Below are 19,276 nucleotides of genomic sequence, written 5' to 3'. Positions count from 1 at the left end.
CTCCCTCCCTCCCTCCCTCCCTCCCTCCCTCTCTCTCTCTCTCTCTCTCTCTCTCTCTCTCTCCCTCCCTCCCTCCCTCCCTCCCTCCCTCCCTCCCTCCCTCTCTCTCTCTCTCTCTCTCCCTCCCTCCCTCCCTCCCTCTCTCCCTCCCTCCCTCCCTCCCTCCCTCCCTCCCTCCCTCTCTCTGGCAGGTGCAGGTAGAATATGTTGATACTGAAGCTACCTGGGAAAGAGAGAGGGGCAGGGACTGAGAGAGGCAGGAAGAGAGGGAGGAACGCCAGCAGGGGAATTGTTATGAAATGCTGTGGAGAATGTGTGGAAAGTCACCACCATGTTAATATTCAGCTGTGGTCTGACTGCTGAGGTTGTTGGCACGTGCGATCGTCACCTGGTAACAGATGTTATGTGACACACAGAGACACACAAGCCATGGAGGGATACTCAAAGGTTGCTGTTTACAGGTGGGTGTTATTAACGATCACCTACATACCTACACATTTTTTAACATCGAGCTATGGGTTTGTTAGGAGGTACGTTTCTTAGTTCATTAATTGTGGGAGCTTATTCGAGTTTGTGCTGTTTAAACTAAATTGTGTGCGGGAGGCTTGTGTTTAGGGTTGGTGTTTGTTGTCATCAGGTAACATTTACCTGTTATCTATTTTCTTTGTAAGGAGAAGAGGGAATTAGAGAGTTATAGCTAAGGAGGTGGAGCCCCTCTCTCTGGTCCGTCTGAGGTGAACTGGGTTGACCTTCATTCCACTGAATACGATCATTACTCCTCTTTAGGTCATGGTGACAGATGAAAACAGAATATCTACCACCGAACCACGATTCACCGCCTCTTGTTGTGTTACCTTTTGAGAGTCCTGGCTTAAAAGTATGATACTCAAATAGTTGGATCGACAAGTTTCACCAACTGCTTACCAAACAAAGACTTTTAACCAAAGCTGGGTTAACTCATGTTCAGTAGGTATTTTGTCATCTACTGATCGAACGTCTTAAATGTTAAACCTTGGGACCATTTGAGTTCACACTCAGCCACCTCAAACGACATAGGATTTTGTGTGTCTTTCTGATGAAAATAGGTCACAGTCAATGATTTGAGGAGTCAAGATTCCCTCTTTCTCTCTGTGTGTCCTATGAGGTAAGCAAGCATGGCAACAGTGGAATGAGTAACAAGGCTGGCATGAGAGTCAATGTTATGAATAACTTGACTGTTGCTCTCTGTTTCACTCTTCCAGAACAGTATATTTAGTCATTATAGCACCATGACCAAAGGGGATACTACCACCAACCCTGAAACAGGTCAGTCCAGTCTTTGTGTCCATCCATATTTGCATGAAACAAGTGAAAGTGTGTCTAGATGTCAAATAAAGCATCCTATATATGACCTTTGACCTAGTTTGATAATGATGGAGTGTTTTAAGGGATCCGGTTTCCTCAGAAGAAGCTTTTAGAGTAATTTCTGCCTTCTCCAGGCGCAGGATAGTGGAATAAGGGGCTGCAAGATTCCCCCTGAGAGATGTAAAATAACACACTATAGTCTGTCACACACACACACACGCACACACACACACACACACACACACACACACACACACACACACACACACACACACACACACACACACACACACACACACACACACACATGATCTCATCTTACCCCACATGTGATGGACAGTGACGTGACCTAGTCCCTGTGCTATGCCCTCCTCAAATCTCATTGGTGATAGAGAAAGCCAATTTGTGGTTGTAATAGGCTTTTCTTTAACCCTGTCTTTAACAGATATTACGTGGGAGGTGAGAGCAAACAGCCGTCACTTCCACAAACATCGACAGCGGAGATCCTTTCTGTGTTTCCGCTGGGGCCGATATGCCGTGAGTCACAGTACACTGTGTTATTGTAACCCAACACTGTAGGCACAAACACACTAACCCACTAATTGACAAACACTCACGTCTCCCTTGTGTCTCTCTCTCTGTGTTTCTTTCTGTGTCTGTCCTCTGGGTTGGGTTGCCAGGACAATGTGGTGCGCAGTTTTAAGTACTCCCCTCTGACCTTCCTACCCCTCACGCTGTACGAACAGTTCCAGCGAGTAGCTAACCTTTACTTCCTCCTCATGGTGGTGATGCAGGTCAGACTCTGGGTTTCATTTATCTACTCAGTTCATTTCTATGGTTTCAGAGGATGGGTAAATCATATGTATTTTTTGGCCAATATTTGACATTAGTGATTTTATTTATCTGTATATATGTTGACAAAAGAATGGTAATATTTTCGATTGTTTTAGACTAGTGTTCTAGTATAAGCAGCTTGTGTGCAATTTATACTTTATACATTCAGTGAATGTGGTAATCAATATGTGTGTGTGTGTGTGTGTGTGTGTGTGTGTGCATTAGTGCTGAGCAAACATAGCTTTTTTAGGTTTCGGTCCAATTATTAAAACATAAATAGGTTTTTTTGATGTTGGTTTCGATATTTTTTTTAAACATTAAATGCATTGTGAAATAATGACATTAAAATGACATTGGAGCTTTTTAATGGAAATTCCAAATCCGAAAATAGTGACCATTCAAATTTAAAATCCTAAGTATGTCTGACAAAATCATTTGACTAGTTCTTCAAAGTAGATAAGGCATACTATCACATTCTTCTCTATCCCTCGCGTTGTTGTGTTGTGTACGTTCCTCTCTCATGCGTTCACAGCGGTGTGTCTGCCTAACCTAATGTAGCAGCTGTAAAAGTGTATCCGTCTCTGTCCGAGCATTGAAGGAAATGACCACATTTCTGCACTGAACGAGGTTGAATATTTCCTTCAGTGCAGGATCCCACATAGTTCTTGACTTGATTTCTCTCGTGAATAATTTGATTTCTCTCTAGAGAAACGGCTCGTTGGGCTCACAAAAAAAACACGAAATGGAATTCAAGTAATTGAACAACGTCGGCCAATTAGTTACTTAAAAACAACAACATTAAAAATCTTGGTTAATCGCTCAGCACTAGAGTGCATGCATATGTGCATGTGTGTGTTTCCAGTGTGTCCCTGCCATCTCGTCCATCCCCTGGTACACCACCACCATTCCCCTGGTAATAGTTCTGTCAGTACGGGGGCTTAAAGACCTGACCAATGACCTGGTGAGATTACTCACTCACCCTCCAATCACGCACCTCGCTCATTCATTGTCCTCATTGACTCCTTGTACTCATTGACAAACTGGTCTTCCAAGTTGCATAGATTTTTAACTAGCTTCTCTCCTCCAGCAGCGATTATGTTTTGCATGGAGCATTCATGGTTAAGTGCATCACTGCGTTATGTTTACACCCCTTTTGAAAGGCTTTGTGACCCTCTTTATTGACTTGTCAATTAGTGAAGGACGTAAATCTCTCAGCTTGTGTCACTATATGGTCCCCTAAATGTGTTTTCTCTCTCTCTTTCTCTCTCGCTCTTTCCTATTAACCATTTATTATCTGTCTGTCTGTCTCTACTATCTCTCTCTCTCTCCCTCAGGCCAGGAGACGCAGTGACTCTCAGATTAATAGGCGACCCAGTGATGTCCTCATCTCCCAGAGGTGAGCACAAATATGCCAGCTCTGCCTCTTAGGGCACAAACCTAACTTCAGACACCCTTGTGAACTGTAAAACATTTAAACGTTTGTGTCAATCTACTATGTCAGTTCCTTTGTGCTTCTAGTACAAGGGAAATAATGTAGGTCTTTACCTCAACTCCTTTCTTTGTCCATTTTGTCTCTCTCCTTTCTTTCTCTCTCCCTTCTGTCTCTCTCCCTTCTGTCTCTCTCCTTTCTGTCTCTCTACCGTCTGTCTCTCTCCCTTCTGTCTCTCTCCTTTCTGTCTCTCTCCCTTCTGTCTCTCTCCTTTCTGTCTCTCTCCCGTCTGTCTCTCTCCCTTCTGACACTCTCCCTTCTGTCTCTCTCCCTTCTGTCTCTCTCCCTTCTGACTCTCTCCCTTCTGTCTCTCTCCCTTCTGTCTTTCTCCCTTCTGACTCTCTCCCTTCTGTCTCTCTCCTTTCTGTCTCTCTCCCTTCTAACTCTCTCCCTTCTGTCTCTCTCCCTTCTGTCTCTCTCCCTTCTGACCTCCTCCCGTCTGTCTCTCTCCTTTCTGAGTCTATCCTTTATGACTCTCTCCCTTCTCTCTCTCCTTTCTGTCTCTCTCCTTTCTGAATCTCTCCTTTCTGTCTCTCTCCTTTCTGAGTCTCTCCTTTCTGTCTCTCTCCTTTCTGAGTCTCTCCTTTCTGACTCTCTCCTTTCTGTCTCTCTACCTTCTAACTCTCTCCCTTCTGTCTCTCTACCTTCTGACTCTCTACCTTCTGACTCTCTCCTTTCTGTCTCTCTCCCTTCTGTCTCTCTCCCTTCTGTCTCTCTCCTTTCTGTCTCTCTCCCTTCTGTCTCTCTCCTTTCTGTCTCTCTCCTTTCTGAGTCTCTCCTTTCTGACTCTCTCCTTTCTGTCTCTCTACCTTCTGTCTCTCTCCCTTCTGTCTCTCTACCTTCTGACTCTCTCCCTTCTAACTCTCTCCTTTCTGAATCTCTCCTTTCTGTCTCTCTCCTTTCTGAGTCTCTCCTTTCTGTCTCTCTCCTTTCTGAGTCTCTCCTTTTTGAGTCTCTCCTTTCTGACTCTCTCCTTTCTGACTCTCTCCCTTCTGTCTCTCTCTCTTCTGTCTCTTTCCCTTCTGTCTCTCTCCCTTCTGTCTCTCTCCTTGCTGTCTCTCTACCTTCTGACTCTCTCCTTTCTGTCTCTCTCCCTCCTGTCTCTCTCCCTTCTGTCTCTCTCCCTTCTGACTCTCTCCTTTCTGTCTCTCTCCTTTCTGTCTCTCTCCCTTCTGTCTCTCTCCTTTCTCTCTCTCTACCTTCTGACTCTCTCCTTTCTGTCTCTCTCCCTTCTGTCTCTCTCCTTTCTGTCTCTCTCCTTTCTGTCTCTCTCCCTTCTGTCTCTCTCCCTTCTGTCTCTCTCCCTTCTGTCTCTCTCCTTTCTGTTTCTCTCCCGTCTGTCTCTCTCCCTTCTGACACTCTCCCTTCTGTCTCTCTCCCTTCTGTCTCTCTCCCTTCTGACCTCCTCCCGTCTGTCTCTCTCCTTTCTGAGTCTATCCTTTCTGACTCTCTCCCTTCTCTCTCTCCTTTCTGTCTCTCTCCTTTCTGAATCTCTCCTTTCTGTCTCTCTCCTTTCTGAGACTCTCCTTTCTGTCTCTCTCCTTTCTGAGTCTCTCCTTTCTGACTCTCTCCTTTCTGTCTCTCTACCTTCTGACTCTCTCCCTTCTGTCTCTCTACCTTCTGACTCTCTACCTTCTGACTCTCTCCTTTCTGTCTCTCTCCCTTCTGTCTCTCTCCCTTCTGTCTCTCTCCCTTCTGACTCTCTCCTTTCTGTCTCTCTCCCTTCTGTCTCTCTCCTTTCTGTCTCTCTCCTTTCTGAGTCTCTCCTTTCTGACTCTCTCCTTTCTGTCTCTCTACCTTCTGTCTCTCTCCCTTCTGTCTCTCTACCTTCTGACTCTCTCCCTTCTGACTCTCTCCTTTCTGAATCTCTCCTTTCTGTCTCTCTCCTTTCTGAGTCTCTCCTTTCTGTCTCTCTCCTTTCTGAGTCTCTCCTTTTTGAGTCTCTCCTTTCTGACTCTCTCCTTTCTGACTCTCTCCCTTCTGTCTCTCTCTCTTCTGTCTCTTTCCCTTCTGTCTCTCTCCCTTCTGTCTCTCTCCTTGCTGTCTCTCTACCTTCTGACTCTCTCCTTTCTGTCTCTCTCCCTCCTGTCTCTCTCCCTTCTGTCTCTCTCCCTTCTGACTCTCTCCTTTCTGTCTCTCTCCTTTCTGTCTCTCTCCCTTCTGTCTCTCTCCTTTCTCTCTCTCTACCTTCTGACTCTCTCCTTTCTGTCTCTCTCCCTTCTGTCTCTCTCCTTTCTGTCTCTCTCCCTTCTGTCTCTCTCCCTTCTGTCTCTCACCTTTCTGTATCTCTACTTTCTGTCTCTCTCCTTTCTGAGTCTCTCCTTTCTGAGTCTCTCCTTTCTGACTCTCTCCTTTCTGTCTCTCTCCCTTCTGACTCTCTCCCTTCTGTCTCTCTACCTTATGTCTCTCTCCCTTCTGACTCTCTCCCTTCTGTCTCTCTCCCTTCTGTCTCTCTCCACTCCACGTCTCAGTTTCAGCCCATCGCAGTGGAAGGATGTGTGTGTGGGAGATGTGTTGCGGATTCACAAAGACCAGATCATCCCGGTGAGTTTCCATGCCTAGGCTTTAGCTTCAGCTGATTCAGCACCACCTGCAGGTTTGCATAGAGTCAAATTCAAATGTGTTTATTCGTCATATACGCATGCCATACATGGAGAACACGGTGCAATTAAATGCTTACTTGCAGGTTTACCCCTCGACAGTCAACAACAATAGAAAAAGTCAATAGGTAAAGAAAGGGTACTAAAAAAGGGAGAGAGTCCAAAGTGGTTCCCTAGCCCTGACTGTCTGGTCGCCCCTCTCCCTTTCTGCTTCTCTCTATAGACATATTTTCCTTCTGTATCCCTTGTAGGCAGATCTACTGCTCCTCTGCAGCTCTGAGCCACACAGCCTGTGCTACGTAGAGACTGCTGACATTGATGGGTAGGGGACAGAAACATCCATATACTGGCAATGTACTCTTGTCCATGTACTCTGCACACTGAACCTGTTTATTTTAAGCTGAGGGTTATGACGCCTGACCGTGGTTCCTGTCTTTGCAGAGAGACCAATCTAAAGTACCGGCAGGCCTTGGACGCCACCCACACAGAGATGACCTCTGACCCCACAGAACAGACCCTGGCTGCCTTCGATGGTAGGCACCACCTGAGCCAAAGCATTAGGAGAGTTAGGAAAAAATGCAAAGCGTATGCAAAATAGGGTGAGCTCATAACTGAAGCAGACCCTATCTGCCTTCAATAGTAGTCACCGCCCTGACTCAGAGCATTAAGAAGTAAAGGGAATTAGGAAAAAATCTAGAAAAAGTCTATAAAAATTGGGGTGAGCTCATAATAACAATACGTCAGTCTCAGGTTGCATTTGACATTTTAGTCATTTAGCAGACGCTCTTATCCAGAGCGACTTACAGTTAGTGCGTTCATCTTATAATGGCTAGGTGAAATGACAACATATCACAGTCATAGTAAGTACATGTTTCCTGTATAAAGTAGCTATCAGCAAATTCAGAGCTAGTGTGTGTGTGTGGGGGGGGGGGGGGGGGGGGGGGGGGGGTGAGTGTTAATTTACGAAAGGCTGTTTATTTATTTTGAAAAATGTGGGTTCGAGGGGGGTTTTCGGAAAGATGTTTTCGGAAGATGGGGAAGCTCTATGCTGTTTTAGCTTCAGGTTCCACCATTGGGGTACCAGGACAGAGAAGAGCCTCGACTGGACCGAGCGGGAGCTGGCCTCTTGTAGGTGTGGGAGGGCTACTCGGTTCGGGTGTAGGTTTCGAGCACAGCCTGAAGGCAGTTCATCTTGCTGGCAAGTTCCATGGTCTTGTAGTGAATGCGAGCTTTGACTGGAAGCCAGTGGAGTGTGTGAAGGAGCGGGGTGACATGGGAGAACTTGGGAAGGTTGAACACCAGGCGGGCTGCAGGATTCTGGATAAGTTGCAGGGTTTGATGGCACAAGCAGGGATTCCAGCTAACAGCGAGATGCAGTAGTTCTGACGGGACATGACAAGTGCCTGGATTAGGACCTGCATCACTTCCTGTGTGAGGTAGGGTCGTACTCTACAGATGTTGTAGAGCCTGAACCTGCAGGAGCGAGTCACTGCTTTGATGTTTGCAGAGAATGACAGGGTGTTGTCCAGGGTCATGCCAGGGTTCTTTGCACTCTGGGTGGGGACACCGTGGAGTTGTCAACCGGGATCGCTGGCATAACAGTTTCCCAGTTTTAGACATCTGGCTGGTGGAAATTATGTAATTACTTGTTCATTTATTAAAGTTTATAATTCAAACACTGGAGATTGTAAAATATATTTTCAATGCAACAGCATACTAATCAGCTACCAATGAATTTCTTTGAATATTCAACTGTCCTTTACAGCCTACCTGAACCTGTATGACGTGAGCCGACGTCGCGCTCTCTTCCTAGAAAGTGCTTAAAAACAATCTACTAATGCCACATAATAGTCCACCCAGTCCACCCTAAAAACACAAGCTTATTGGGGATTGTTTCATTATGCAGTGTACTATCTATAGATACAGTGCCTTGCGAAAGTATTCAGCCCCCTTGAACTTTGCGACCTTTTGCCACATTTCAGGCTTCAAACATAAAGATATAAAACTGTATTTTTTTGTGAAGAATCAACAACAAGTGGGACACAATCATGAAGTGGAACGACATTTATTGGATATTTCAAACTTTTTTAACAAATCAAAAACTGAAAAATTGGGCGTGCAAAATTATTCAGCCCCCTTAAGTTAATACTTTGTAGCGCCACCTTTTGCTGCGATTACAGCTGTAAGTCGCTTGGGGTATGTCACTATCAGTTTTGCACATCGAGAGACTGAAATTTTTTCCCATTCCTCCTTGCAAAACAGCTCGAGCTCAGTGAGGTTGGATGGAGAGCATTTGTGAACAGCAGTTTTCAGTTCTTTCCACAGATTCTCTATTGGATTCAGGTCTGGACTTTGACTTGGCCATTCTAACACTTGGATATGTTTATTTTTTAACCATTCCATTGTAGATTTTGCTTTATGTTTTGGATCATTGTCTTGTTGGAAGACAAATCTCCGTCCCAGTCTCAGGTCTTTTGCAGACTCCATCAGGTTTTCTTCCAGAATGGTCCTGTATTTGGCTCCATCCATCTTCCCATCAATTTTAACCATCTTCCCTGTCCCTGCTGAAGAAAAGCAGGCCCAAACCATGATGCTGCCACCACCATGTTTGACAGTGGGGATGGTGTGTTCACGGTGATGAGCTGTGTTGCTTTTACGCCAAACATAACGTTTTGCATTGTTGCCAAAAAGTTCAATTTTGGTTTCATCTGACCAGAGCACATTCTTCCACATGTTTGGTGTGTCTCCCAGGTGGCTTGTGACAAACTTTAAACAACACTTTTTATGGATATCTTTAAGAAATGGCTTTCTTCTTGCCACTCTTCCATAAAGGCCAGATTTGTGCAATATACGACTGATTGTTGTCCTATGGACAGAGTCTCCCACCTCAGCTGTAGATCTCTGCAGTTCATCCAGAGTGATCATGGGCCTCTTGGCTGCATCTCTGATCAGTCTTCTCCTTGTATGAGCTGAAAGTTTAGAGGGACGGCCAGGTCTTGGTAGATTTGCAGTGGTCTGATACTCCTTCCATTTCAATATTATCGCTTGCACAGTGCTCCTTGGGATGTTTAAAGCTTGGGAAATCTTTTTGTATCCAAATCCGGCTTTAAACTTCTTCACAACAGTATCTCGGACCTGCCTGGTGTGTTCCTTGTTCTTCATGATGCTCTCTGCGCTTTTAACGGACCTCTGAGACTATCACACTGCAGGTGCATTTATACGGAGACTTGATTACACACAGGTGGATTGTATTTATCATCATTAGTCATTTAGGTCAACATTGGATCATTCAGAGATCCTCACTGAACTTCTGGAGAGAGTTTGCTGCACTGAAAGGAAAGGGGCTGAATAATTTTGCACGCCCAATTTTTCAGTTTTTGATTTGTTAAAAAAGTTTGAAATATCCAATAAATGTCGTTCCACTTCATGATTGTGTCCCACTTGTTGTTGATTCTTCAAAAAAAATACAGTTTTATATCTTTATGTTTGAAGCCTGAAATGTGGCAAAAGGTCGCAAAGTTCAAGGGGGCCGAATACTTTCGCAAGGCACTGTATATAGGCCTACAGTATTTAGTTGCTATTTCATTTTTTTAAATAAAAATGACAAATCAAATAGCCTAACAATGAGGAAAAAAGTTATTGAGTATAAATTCAGTCACTATTTATCGTTGAACTCAGTGGGTTTTATCTGGCCTACACAAATGGGCTGCAATATTTAAGGGAATTTAAATTAAATTAAATCCAACTTCTTAGACTCTTCTGGTCTCCTGAGGTCCTCCAAATGTTTTCATTAGGCCTGTAGGTCCAGGTTACGGGCCAAATTGATTTCTATACTTAGTATAGTCGTTCCTGAGACATTGTGCATTATATGTCTATTGTGCAGCACATCAATTGAAATGAATGATATTGCAATCACACAACTCAAACACCGGTTCACCAGTAAGTCTATAAAAAAAGTCAAGCCCTCAAGAACTGTTTTCCACTAAAGATTATAATCTGTTTGCATCTGACAATTTATTGGCTGTCCACAATCCAGACGACCTATTGGCTGTCCTCAGAGCTTCCTATACAGTTAATCTCTTTCCATAACGTGTTCAGGCTGGCAATTAAGGAGAATGAGAGTCTCAATTAAAGATGTTGCAGAAGTTCTGTAATATGATTAACTACTCCCTTCTGCCAAGTTTCCCTGATGTTGCTATGGCAACATAGAGCCCCTGTGACACAGAGGAGAGCAGTCTCAGTTGAATGACCCGTCTTGAAGGCTGACTAGTTAGGATCAGGAAGATAGTTCTGAGAGAGATAGCAAGAGAGTCGGTCAGAGACAGCACGTTCAAGTGTTTTGGAAAGAAAAGAAAGAAGGGATACCGGTTTGTAGTTTTTGACGCCAGAGGGGTTGAGTGTTGGTTTCTTGAGGAGGGGAGTGACTCTGGCCATTTTGAAGTGAGCAATAGGAGAAGGTCTCCAGAGATGGTCTGGAGAAGGGAGGAAGGGATGGGGTCGAGCTGGCAGGTTGTCGGTAGAAAGGGGCTTTAGCAGCAGATACAGAGGAAGAGAAGGTAGAGAGGAGGGAGTGAAAGGATGATAGGTCCTCTGGAAGTTTTGTTTTCCACCAGTTTCGCTCAGCTGCCCGCAACCCTTTTCTGTAGACTCCCACTGAGTCACTGAGCCACAGAGCAGTAGGGGAGGGCCGACCGGGAGGAAAGGGGACGGTGCCAGTCATAAGATGTGGAAAGGGAGGAGTGTAGGGTCAAACAGGCAGAATTAGAAGACAGGAGGGAGTAGGATTTAGCAGAAGGGAGAGACGATAGGATAGAAGAGGAGAGAGTAGTGGGAAAGAGAGAGCGAAGATTGTGATGACACATGACCGTGTGAGTGGGTAGGGTTGGAGGAGAGGGTTTACAAAGGTAAACAGCCTTTTCTTTCTCTTTATCCCTCCATCATTCTCTCTCTGCCTACCTTTCTCTATGTCTCCCTCCTTTCCTCTCTTATTCGCTCCCCACTCCATCTCTCCCTCTCTCCCTCCCTCTTTCAGGCATTGTGTTGTGTGAGGAGCCCAACAGCCATCTGTACACCTTCCGGGGGGAGCTCCGCTGGAGAGGAGAGCGCCACCCTCTGGACAGTGAACACATCCTGCTGAGAGGAACAGTACTTCGAAATACAGACACAGCCTTTGGCATGGCGATATACACCGGTACTCAGCACACATACATAGCCCCTGCTTCAATACCTTATGCACCCTTTCTTTCCCCCTAACAGATCAATGACAAGGACTATGAAATTGAACGTGTAAATAACACAGATCTTCCTGTCCCTCAGGCTCAGATAGTAAAATCCTTCGCAACGTTGGTCGGCTCAGAGTCAAGATGACTCAGATTGAGAAGGTCCTGAACAAAGTTGTCATTGGGGTGAGTGATAAAGACCAGGAGAGGATGATGAAGTAAAGCAGTGTGAGAGTTATGGAGATAGATGGTTTTATCTGTTCATTTATATAACTCTCTTGTCTTGACTCATTTTATTATGATAAAGGATCCAACTTTTTTTATGTGTGCTTTTTTAATTAAAGAGTGATTTTGTGTTCATGTGTGTGTTCATATACATGTATGTGTGTGTCTGTGATCTCAGATAGTGCTGTTCATACTGCTGGTGGCTCTACTGCTGGCTGTGGGGTCGGGAGTGTTTCAGGGGCGTGTGTCATCCCAAATAGAGGTTCTGTCTGCCTTAACGAGGGGCAACTCGCCCATCTACACAGCCTTCCTCACCTACTGGAGCTATGTGATCCTGCTCGGCCCTGCCATGCCCATGTCTCTCTACATCACGTGAGTAACACTACCAGGGTTGGTGTCAGTTCTAATTCATTCAATTCCAATACGAGAAATCGAAAAGTGGAATCAGCTCTTCCAATCCTATAGTACTGTACACAGCATACTTATTCAGCAGTCTATGAATCTCTGTTGAAATGTATTTTGTCGGCCCCACATCTAGTATTGAGTATGTTCATGTCTCTGTGTGCAGGTTTGAGATGATCCACGTGCTGCACAGCCTGTTTATAGGCTGGGACGTAGAGATGCGAGGAGGGGTGGAGAGGTCCATCCATGCCCAGGCCCGGAACACCTCTCTGAATGAGGAACTGGGTCAGGTGGGACATCTGTTGAGTGACAAGACAGGCACCCTCACCCAGAACCGCCTGCTCTTCAGACAGTGCTGCATTGCAGGGGACATCTATGGTAAGGATGGCCCATGACCTGGAAACAACCACCCTCTGTCTGTGTGTTAGATTTGGTTTCACCACTAAACCTACAAGGGCCTGGAGTACCTTGTGTTATTGTGCAGCGGGTTCTCAGTCTGCTCCCCGGTTCGGAAAGACAGTGACTGAACTCACTTTTGTTTGCATCTGACTAAAGACCAAGATCTACATTTGTGTGTGTCAGACTCAGGGCTTGAGTTCCAGGGCTGTCTGGGCACTATAACAAAAAGTACCCCCCCCCCCCCCTGGACACATTGTTGTGTTCTTCTTCAAGTTTAACTGGTAAGACGTTTATGCAGCATCTGCATACCAACCATTTGATCTCAATCAGTTTAATAGAGATATGCATTTAGGTCATATTGAGTTATTCAGTGTTGTTTCGAAGTAGCCTACAATCTTGTTGTGAAGGATGTACAATGACCTCTACACCGGGCGGGGTCAGAGGAAGGCCGTAAAAATTGTCAAAGGCTCCAGCCACCCTAGTCAAAGACTGTTCTCTCTACTACCGCATGGCAAGCGGTACCGGAGTGCCAAGTCTAGGACAAAAAGGCTTCTCAACAGTTTTTACCCCCAAGCCATAAGACTCCTGAACAGGTAATCAAATGGCTACCCGGACTATTTGCATTGTGTGCCCCCCCAACCCCTCTTTTTACGCTGCTGCTACTCTCTGTTTATCACATATGCATAGTCACTTTAACTATACATTCATGTACATACTACCTCAATTTGCCCGAGCAACCAGTGCTCCCACACATTGGCTAACCGGGCTATCTGCATTGTGTCCCATCACCCACCAACCCCTCTTTTTACGCTACTGCTACTCTCTGTTCATCATATGTATAATTTCACTGTAAGTTTGTATTCGGCGCACGTGACAAATAAACTTTGATTTGATTGTAGAGCAGATGGTGTTAACAAAGTGTAGCATAGCCTACCTGTGTTTTAGTTGAAATCAAAGCATATGTTTTACCTAGTGGCTCACGCTGTTAAGTTTTGAAAAATCTGATTTGAGAGAAAAATGTGACCATTCGCACAATCGTGAAATCATGAAATGAGGTGGTGTTTTTGTCTTACAGTAACATTATACTATGTTATTATATTCGGTTATATTATGTAGAATACTATCATTATCTGATCTTGCAGACTTTGATCCAACTTTATTAAACCAGCACCATTCACCAGAGTAGCCTGGCCTCCACGAGTAAAGCAGAGACTGTTTGTAAAGTAGAGAATCCTGCACATGCACAGAATCTTCGGGACCTTTAATTGTCAGGAAAGAGGGGTCCAGAAAAGTCGGATCCGCAGCCACTCTGATAACAAATCAGGGCACCCTTGTAAGTGTTCAAATATTCATATGGACACGCCCAAAAGTGTTCAATATTGAATGTCGGTCCAGCCCTCTAGAGTCAAGGTGCAATCTGAAATTTGTCTGGAATCACATTCCCCATCTGCCCACTGTCTACTACTACTATCGGTCTGGTAGTTAGAGCATGCTTACTGTCAGTCTAAAGGTCCCCACTCTATCTGAAAATGTTTTCATTTCTCCTTTTTGAATTTGTCAGGTGATGCGTCAATCAGTGCAGAGGAATCCCAGGTAATGATCCAGGTTTAGATGTTCCATATCATTGTAGAGGAAAACATTCACGTTATGTGGTTAATTCAGTTTATTTGCACATTGTCAAATCAGTCATGAAGTAGTAAATAAACCAAATAACATAACTCCCATCTCTCTGCCCCACCTCTGCCTCCCCCCAGACATTAGACCTGAGCTGGAACCCGTACTCCTGTGGGGGTCTGTATCTGTCTGACCAGCGGCTGGTGGACAAGTTGAGGGGGCAGCAGTGCACACAGAGCAGACAGTTCCTCACCACACTGGCACTCTGCCACACCGTCATGACCGAATGGAAGAACGGTGAGGGCAAACAAGTCATTCATGTGTAATTAACATTTTACCATGTAAGTTCGTAAATTTAACTAGGTAAATACTTGGTGTTTTCTTGTTCTATTGTTCTAAACCCTCTCAAGAAGTAGGAAAACACATCTCAGCATGATACAACAATACAGCTGGGCGATTCCATGCCAGCGTAGGCTAAATATATTTTTGGTATCTCAGATTGTTCTTTCAATTCACACATAGAAAATGAATTGGGAGGAAGGATGTGTTTGACATGCTTTTTACATTTGTATCACAAACCATTTTGAAAGTGAACGTTGACATTTTTAGGCCCTTTTTAGACCTATACACGCATCCTGTAAGACCCTATGATCTGTGAACTGTACCATACAGACAACATCTTGGTGTCATTATACTCTTTGTAGTGTTCTCCAAAATATGGAGTTTGTCGTGATTCTGAAATGCATATTTTCAAAGTAATTTATTCAACATTAAAAACATTAATATTTCAAAATAACCCTTTTGGAATTTGTTCATTTTAAGACATATTTTTTGGAACAATATACTCTACATGTACATCACATTTCCAGAGTGGGCTCTCTGCTAATTCTGAAGGTATGATACATTTTATGATCAAGACCGTGAAGGGAAAATGGATTCAAAGGGAACATTATATTGACCTATTATATCTATTTCTATGTATAAAATGGGTCATATCATTAAAAGTAGCAGAGCACCCACTCTGGAAATGTGACTTGTTTGAAGAGTATATTGTTCCAAGCAATATGTTAAAAAAAAGAAGAAAAAATAAGCTATATCTAAAAGGCTTATTTTGAGTTATTCATATTCATAATTCTGCGTTGAATAAATGAATGTGAAAAATCGTATTTCAGAATCTAGACATACTCCATATTTGAGAGAGCACTATAAGGAGGATAATGACACCAAGATGTTGTCTGTATCATGTACGGTTCACAGATCATAGGCTCTGACAAGAGGCATATATAGGTCTAAAAAAGGGCCTAAAATTGCCACTTTCGTGATTTTCATGTAAAAAGTATGCCGAACATCCTTCCTCCTAATAAATCTACTATGTGAGAATTTCCAGAAGAATCTGAGATGCCAAAAATATATTTGTGCTATGCTGGCTTGGAATCGTCCAGGTACTGTTACAGTTTTGTTGCGTGATGTTTGTCCTAGGGGCCCCGGTGTACCAGGCTGCGTCCCCAGACGAAGAGGCCCTGGTGGGGGCAGCCAGGGAGCTGGGCTGGGTCTTCCTCTCCAGGACCAGGGACTCTCTGACAGTCAGTGAGCTGGGCCTCAAACGCCACTACCAGCTCCTCACTCTGCTTGACTTCACCAGCCAGAGGCGACGCATGTCTGTACTGGGTAAGACTGACATTACTATCTGGCCATGTTAGGAAGGATGAATGTACAACCCTAACCTTGAGCTTACCCGTAAAAAATATATCCTAATGATGTACTTTCTCAAAAGATCTGACAGAATTTTCCTACCTGAGTGAGACTGGATGCATCTGCCCCACAGCTCCCCTATCCTGGACCCTTTCCCTTTCTCTCCCTTCATCTCTCTATCCCTCAGTCTCTCATCTTGATGTATTCTCCTGACATGTATAAATGTGTTCTATCCTCGGATGTATTTTGTGTTTGCAGTGCGGGAGCCAGAGGGAGGGCTGAAGTTATACTGTAAAGGTGCTGACATAGTGATCCTGGAGAGACTACAAAAAGACTGTCCACATCTGGAAAGCACTGAGAGAGCCTTAGATGTAAGACACAAACACACACACACACACACATACACACACACACACACACACACTGGGGCGGCAGGTAGCCTAGTGGTTAGACTGTTAGACTGTTGGACTAGTAACAGTAAAAATCTGTTGTTCTGCCCCTGAACAAGGCAGTTAACCCACTGTTCTTAGGCCATCATTGTAAATAAGAATTTGTTCTTAAATGACTTGCCTAGTTAAATAAAGATAAAACACTACACATACTACATTTGCATTGACACCCCCTTTTTTTACGCTGCTGCTACTCGCTGTTTATTATCCATGCATAGTCACTTTACCCCAACCTACATGTACAAATGACCTCGACTAACCTGCACCCCCGACACATACAGGTACCCCCCCACATACAGGTTATTGTCATTTTATTGTGTTACTTTTTATTACATTTTTTACTTTAGCTTATTTAGTAAATATATATTCATCCAGCATCTCATCCAGTATATTCCTGTCCTCCTCCAGCTGTTTGCCCAGTCCAGTCTGAGGACTCTGTGCATAGCTGAGCGTACTGTATCTGAGGCCAAATGGGAGGAGTGGAGCAAAACCATGGCCCAGGCTGCCATGACAACCCGTAACCGTGATGACTTGCTGGAACGGCTGCATGACGACATGGAGAGAGATCTAAAGGTATCCTCATAATCAGGGCACTGCATTACAGTATCTTTACCATACAATGACATTTGAGGAGAATTCCTATGCTCCAAAGGATGACTCCCATCAAGCAAACTCATGAACGCTTTATATAAATGCAATGTGATCCAAAATCAGAGTGATAAACTCTCTGTACATCCTGGTTCCTGTTGTGCAGCTGCTGGGGGTGACAGCTATAGAGGACCGGCTACAGGATGAGGTCCCTGAGACCATCTCCATGCTCAGACAGGCTGGACTCAAAGTCTGGGTGCTGACCGGGGACAAGAAAGGTAACTACTGCTCCCCGCTGTCTGTCTGTCTCTGTCTGTTGGTCTTTCACTCCTCTTTTCTCTCTCTTTCTCTCTGCAGAGACAGTGGTGAACATAGGGTACGCCTGCAGACTTCTGGATCCTGATACCAGACTACTAGAAGGGGATGAACTGAGGTCAAACATATTTACACACACACAGACACACAGACGAAACCACACAGACACACAAAGACACACATTCCCGCACACACACACACACACACACACACGGACAAACATACAGCCACACATGGACACACACACACAAACACACAGACGAAACCACACAGACACACAAAGACACACATTCCCGCACACACACACACACACATGGACAAACACACAGTCACACACGGACACACACACATGGACACACACACACACACACATTGACGATACTTTTCCAATATATCTATTTTTCTGTATCCTCCCACAGGCAGCTCCTCCAGTCTCCTGATCCAGAGATTACTTTCTCCAAGGGCAAAGAGACAGAGCTGTGGTGTGTGGACAGGGAGAAGGCTGGGGAGAAATCAGCGCTGGTCCTCACCGGCCCTGAACTGGTAAACATGCACTACCAGTCAAATGTTTAGAAAACCTACTCATTCAAGAGTTTTTTTTTCTTCTTTTTTTTAACACATTTGGAATCACAAGGTAAGCAAAGAAGTGTTAAACAAATTATTTGAATAACCACCCATTGCCTTGATGACAGCGTTGCACACTATTGGCATTCTCTCAACCAGCATCATGAGGAATGCTTTTCCAACTCTTGAAGGAGTTCCCACATATGCTAAGCACCTGTTGGCTGCTTTTCCTTCACTCTGCGCTCCAATTCATCTCAAACATCTCAGTTTGGTTGAGGTCAAGTGATTGTGGAGGCCAGGTCATCTGATGCAGCACTCCATCACTCTCCTTGGTCAAATAGCCCATACACAGCCTGGAGGTGTGTTGGGTCATTGTCCTGTTGAAAAACAAATTATAGTCCCACTAGGCACAAACCAAATGGGATGGCATATCGCTGCAGAATGCTGTGTTGGTTAAGTGTACCTTGAATTTAAAAAAATCACTGACAGTGTCACCAGCAAAGCACCCCATTCACAATCACACCTCCTCCATAATTTACGGTGGGAACCACACATACAGAAGATCATCCATTCACCTACACAAAGACAAGGCGGTTGGAACCAAAAATCTCCAATTTGCACTCCAGACCAAAGGACAAATTTCCAGCGGTCTAATGTTCATTGCTATAGTTTTTTGGCCCAAGCAAGTCTCTTCTTAATATTGGTGTCCTTTAGTAGTGGTTTCTTTGCAGCAATTCGACCATGAAGGCCTGATTCACACAGTCTCCTCTGAACAGTTGATGTTGAGATGTGTCTCTTACTTGACCTCCGTAAAGCATTTATTTGGGCTGCAATTTCTGAGGCTGGTAACTCTAATGAACTTATCCTCTGCAGCAGAGGTAACTCTGGGTCTTCCATTCCTGTGGCGGACTTCATGAGAGCCAGTTTCATCATAGTTCTTGATGGGTTTTGCGACTGCACTTGAAGGAACATTCAATGTTCTTGAAATGTTCTGTATTGACTGACCTTTATGTTTTAAGTAATGATGGACTGTCGTTTCTCTATGCTTATTTGAGCTGTTCTTTCCATAATATGGACTTGGTCTTTTGCAAAATAGGGCTATCTTCTATATCCCCCCACCTGGTCACAACACAACTGATTGGCTCAAACGCATTAAGAAGGAAAGAAATTCCACAAATTAACTTTTAACAAGGCACACCTGTTAATTAAAATTTATTCCAGGTGGCTACCTCATGAAGCTGGTTGAAAGAATGTCATGAGTTTACAAAGCTTTCATCAATATTTTATATAATAACACTTTTTTTTGTTTACTACATGATTCCATATGTGTTATTTCATAGTTTTGATGTCTTTACTATTATTCTACAATATAGAAAATAGTAAAAAATTAAGAAAAACCCTTGAATGAGTAGTTGTTCTTCGCCCCTTTAAGGAATGACCCAGGTGCAGACAGTGTAGAAGAAACTAAAGTTTATTCTGTAAACGGGCAGGCAAACCACAGGTCAAGGCTGGCAGGGGTCAATAATTCAGAGAGAGTTTAAG

At 44.2% G+C, this 19,276-nt stretch overlaps 1 protein-coding gene across 5 annotated transcripts in view; it reads left to right on the top strand.

Moving 5' to 3' along the window:
- The first annotated feature begins 210 nt into the window (after window positions 1-210).
- Window positions 211-19,276, top strand: part of atp8b3 (ATPase phospholipid transporting 8B3) — a 33,227-nt gene continuing 14,161 nt past the window's right edge. The window contains exons 1-23 of one of the 5 annotated variants that reach the window (XM_036969120.1): window positions 211-461; window positions 787-966; window positions 1,086-1,144; window positions 1,242-1,305; window positions 1,790-1,881; window positions 2,025-2,138; window positions 3,041-3,139; window positions 3,513-3,574; window positions 6,139-6,211; window positions 6,519-6,589; window positions 6,709-6,800; window positions 11,300-11,458; window positions 11,584-11,672; window positions 11,890-12,083; window positions 12,280-12,491; window positions 14,074-14,105; window positions 14,267-14,423; window positions 15,606-15,794; window positions 16,077-16,189; window positions 16,676-16,840; window positions 17,022-17,133; window positions 17,213-17,288; window positions 17,590-17,713. In XM_036969120.1, coding sequence (XP_036825015.1) covers window positions 1,269-1,305; window positions 1,790-1,881; window positions 2,025-2,138; window positions 3,041-3,139; window positions 3,513-3,574; window positions 6,139-6,211; window positions 6,519-6,589; window positions 6,709-6,800; window positions 11,300-11,458; window positions 11,584-11,672; window positions 11,890-12,083; window positions 12,280-12,491; window positions 14,074-14,105; window positions 14,267-14,423; window positions 15,606-15,794; window positions 16,077-16,189; window positions 16,676-16,840; window positions 17,022-17,133; window positions 17,213-17,288; window positions 17,590-17,713 — 2,262 coding nt within the window. In that variant the 5' untranslated portion in view covers window positions 211-461; window positions 787-966; window positions 1,086-1,144; window positions 1,242-1,268. Of the gene's footprint in view, window positions 462-786; window positions 1,145-1,241; window positions 1,306-1,789; window positions 1,882-2,024; window positions 2,139-3,040; window positions 3,140-3,512; window positions 3,575-6,138; window positions 6,212-6,518; window positions 6,590-6,708; window positions 6,801-11,299; window positions 11,459-11,583; window positions 11,673-11,889; window positions 12,084-12,279; window positions 12,492-14,073; window positions 14,106-14,266; window positions 14,424-15,605; window positions 15,795-16,076; window positions 16,190-16,675; window positions 16,841-17,021; window positions 17,134-17,212; window positions 17,289-17,589; window positions 17,714-19,276 lie in introns of all 5 variants that reach the window. The other 4 variants (XM_036969122.1, XM_036969121.1, XM_036969119.1 and 1 more) reach the window with 4 other exon arrangements.

Source organism: Oncorhynchus mykiss, chromosome 30 (genome assembly GCF_013265735.2).
Source record: "Oncorhynchus mykiss isolate Arlee chromosome 30, USDA_OmykA_1.1, whole genome shotgun sequence".
NCBI lineage: Eukaryota > Metazoa > Chordata > Actinopteri > Salmoniformes > Salmonidae > Oncorhynchus > Oncorhynchus mykiss.
This window is presented reverse-complemented; position numbering and strand designations above follow the sequence as displayed.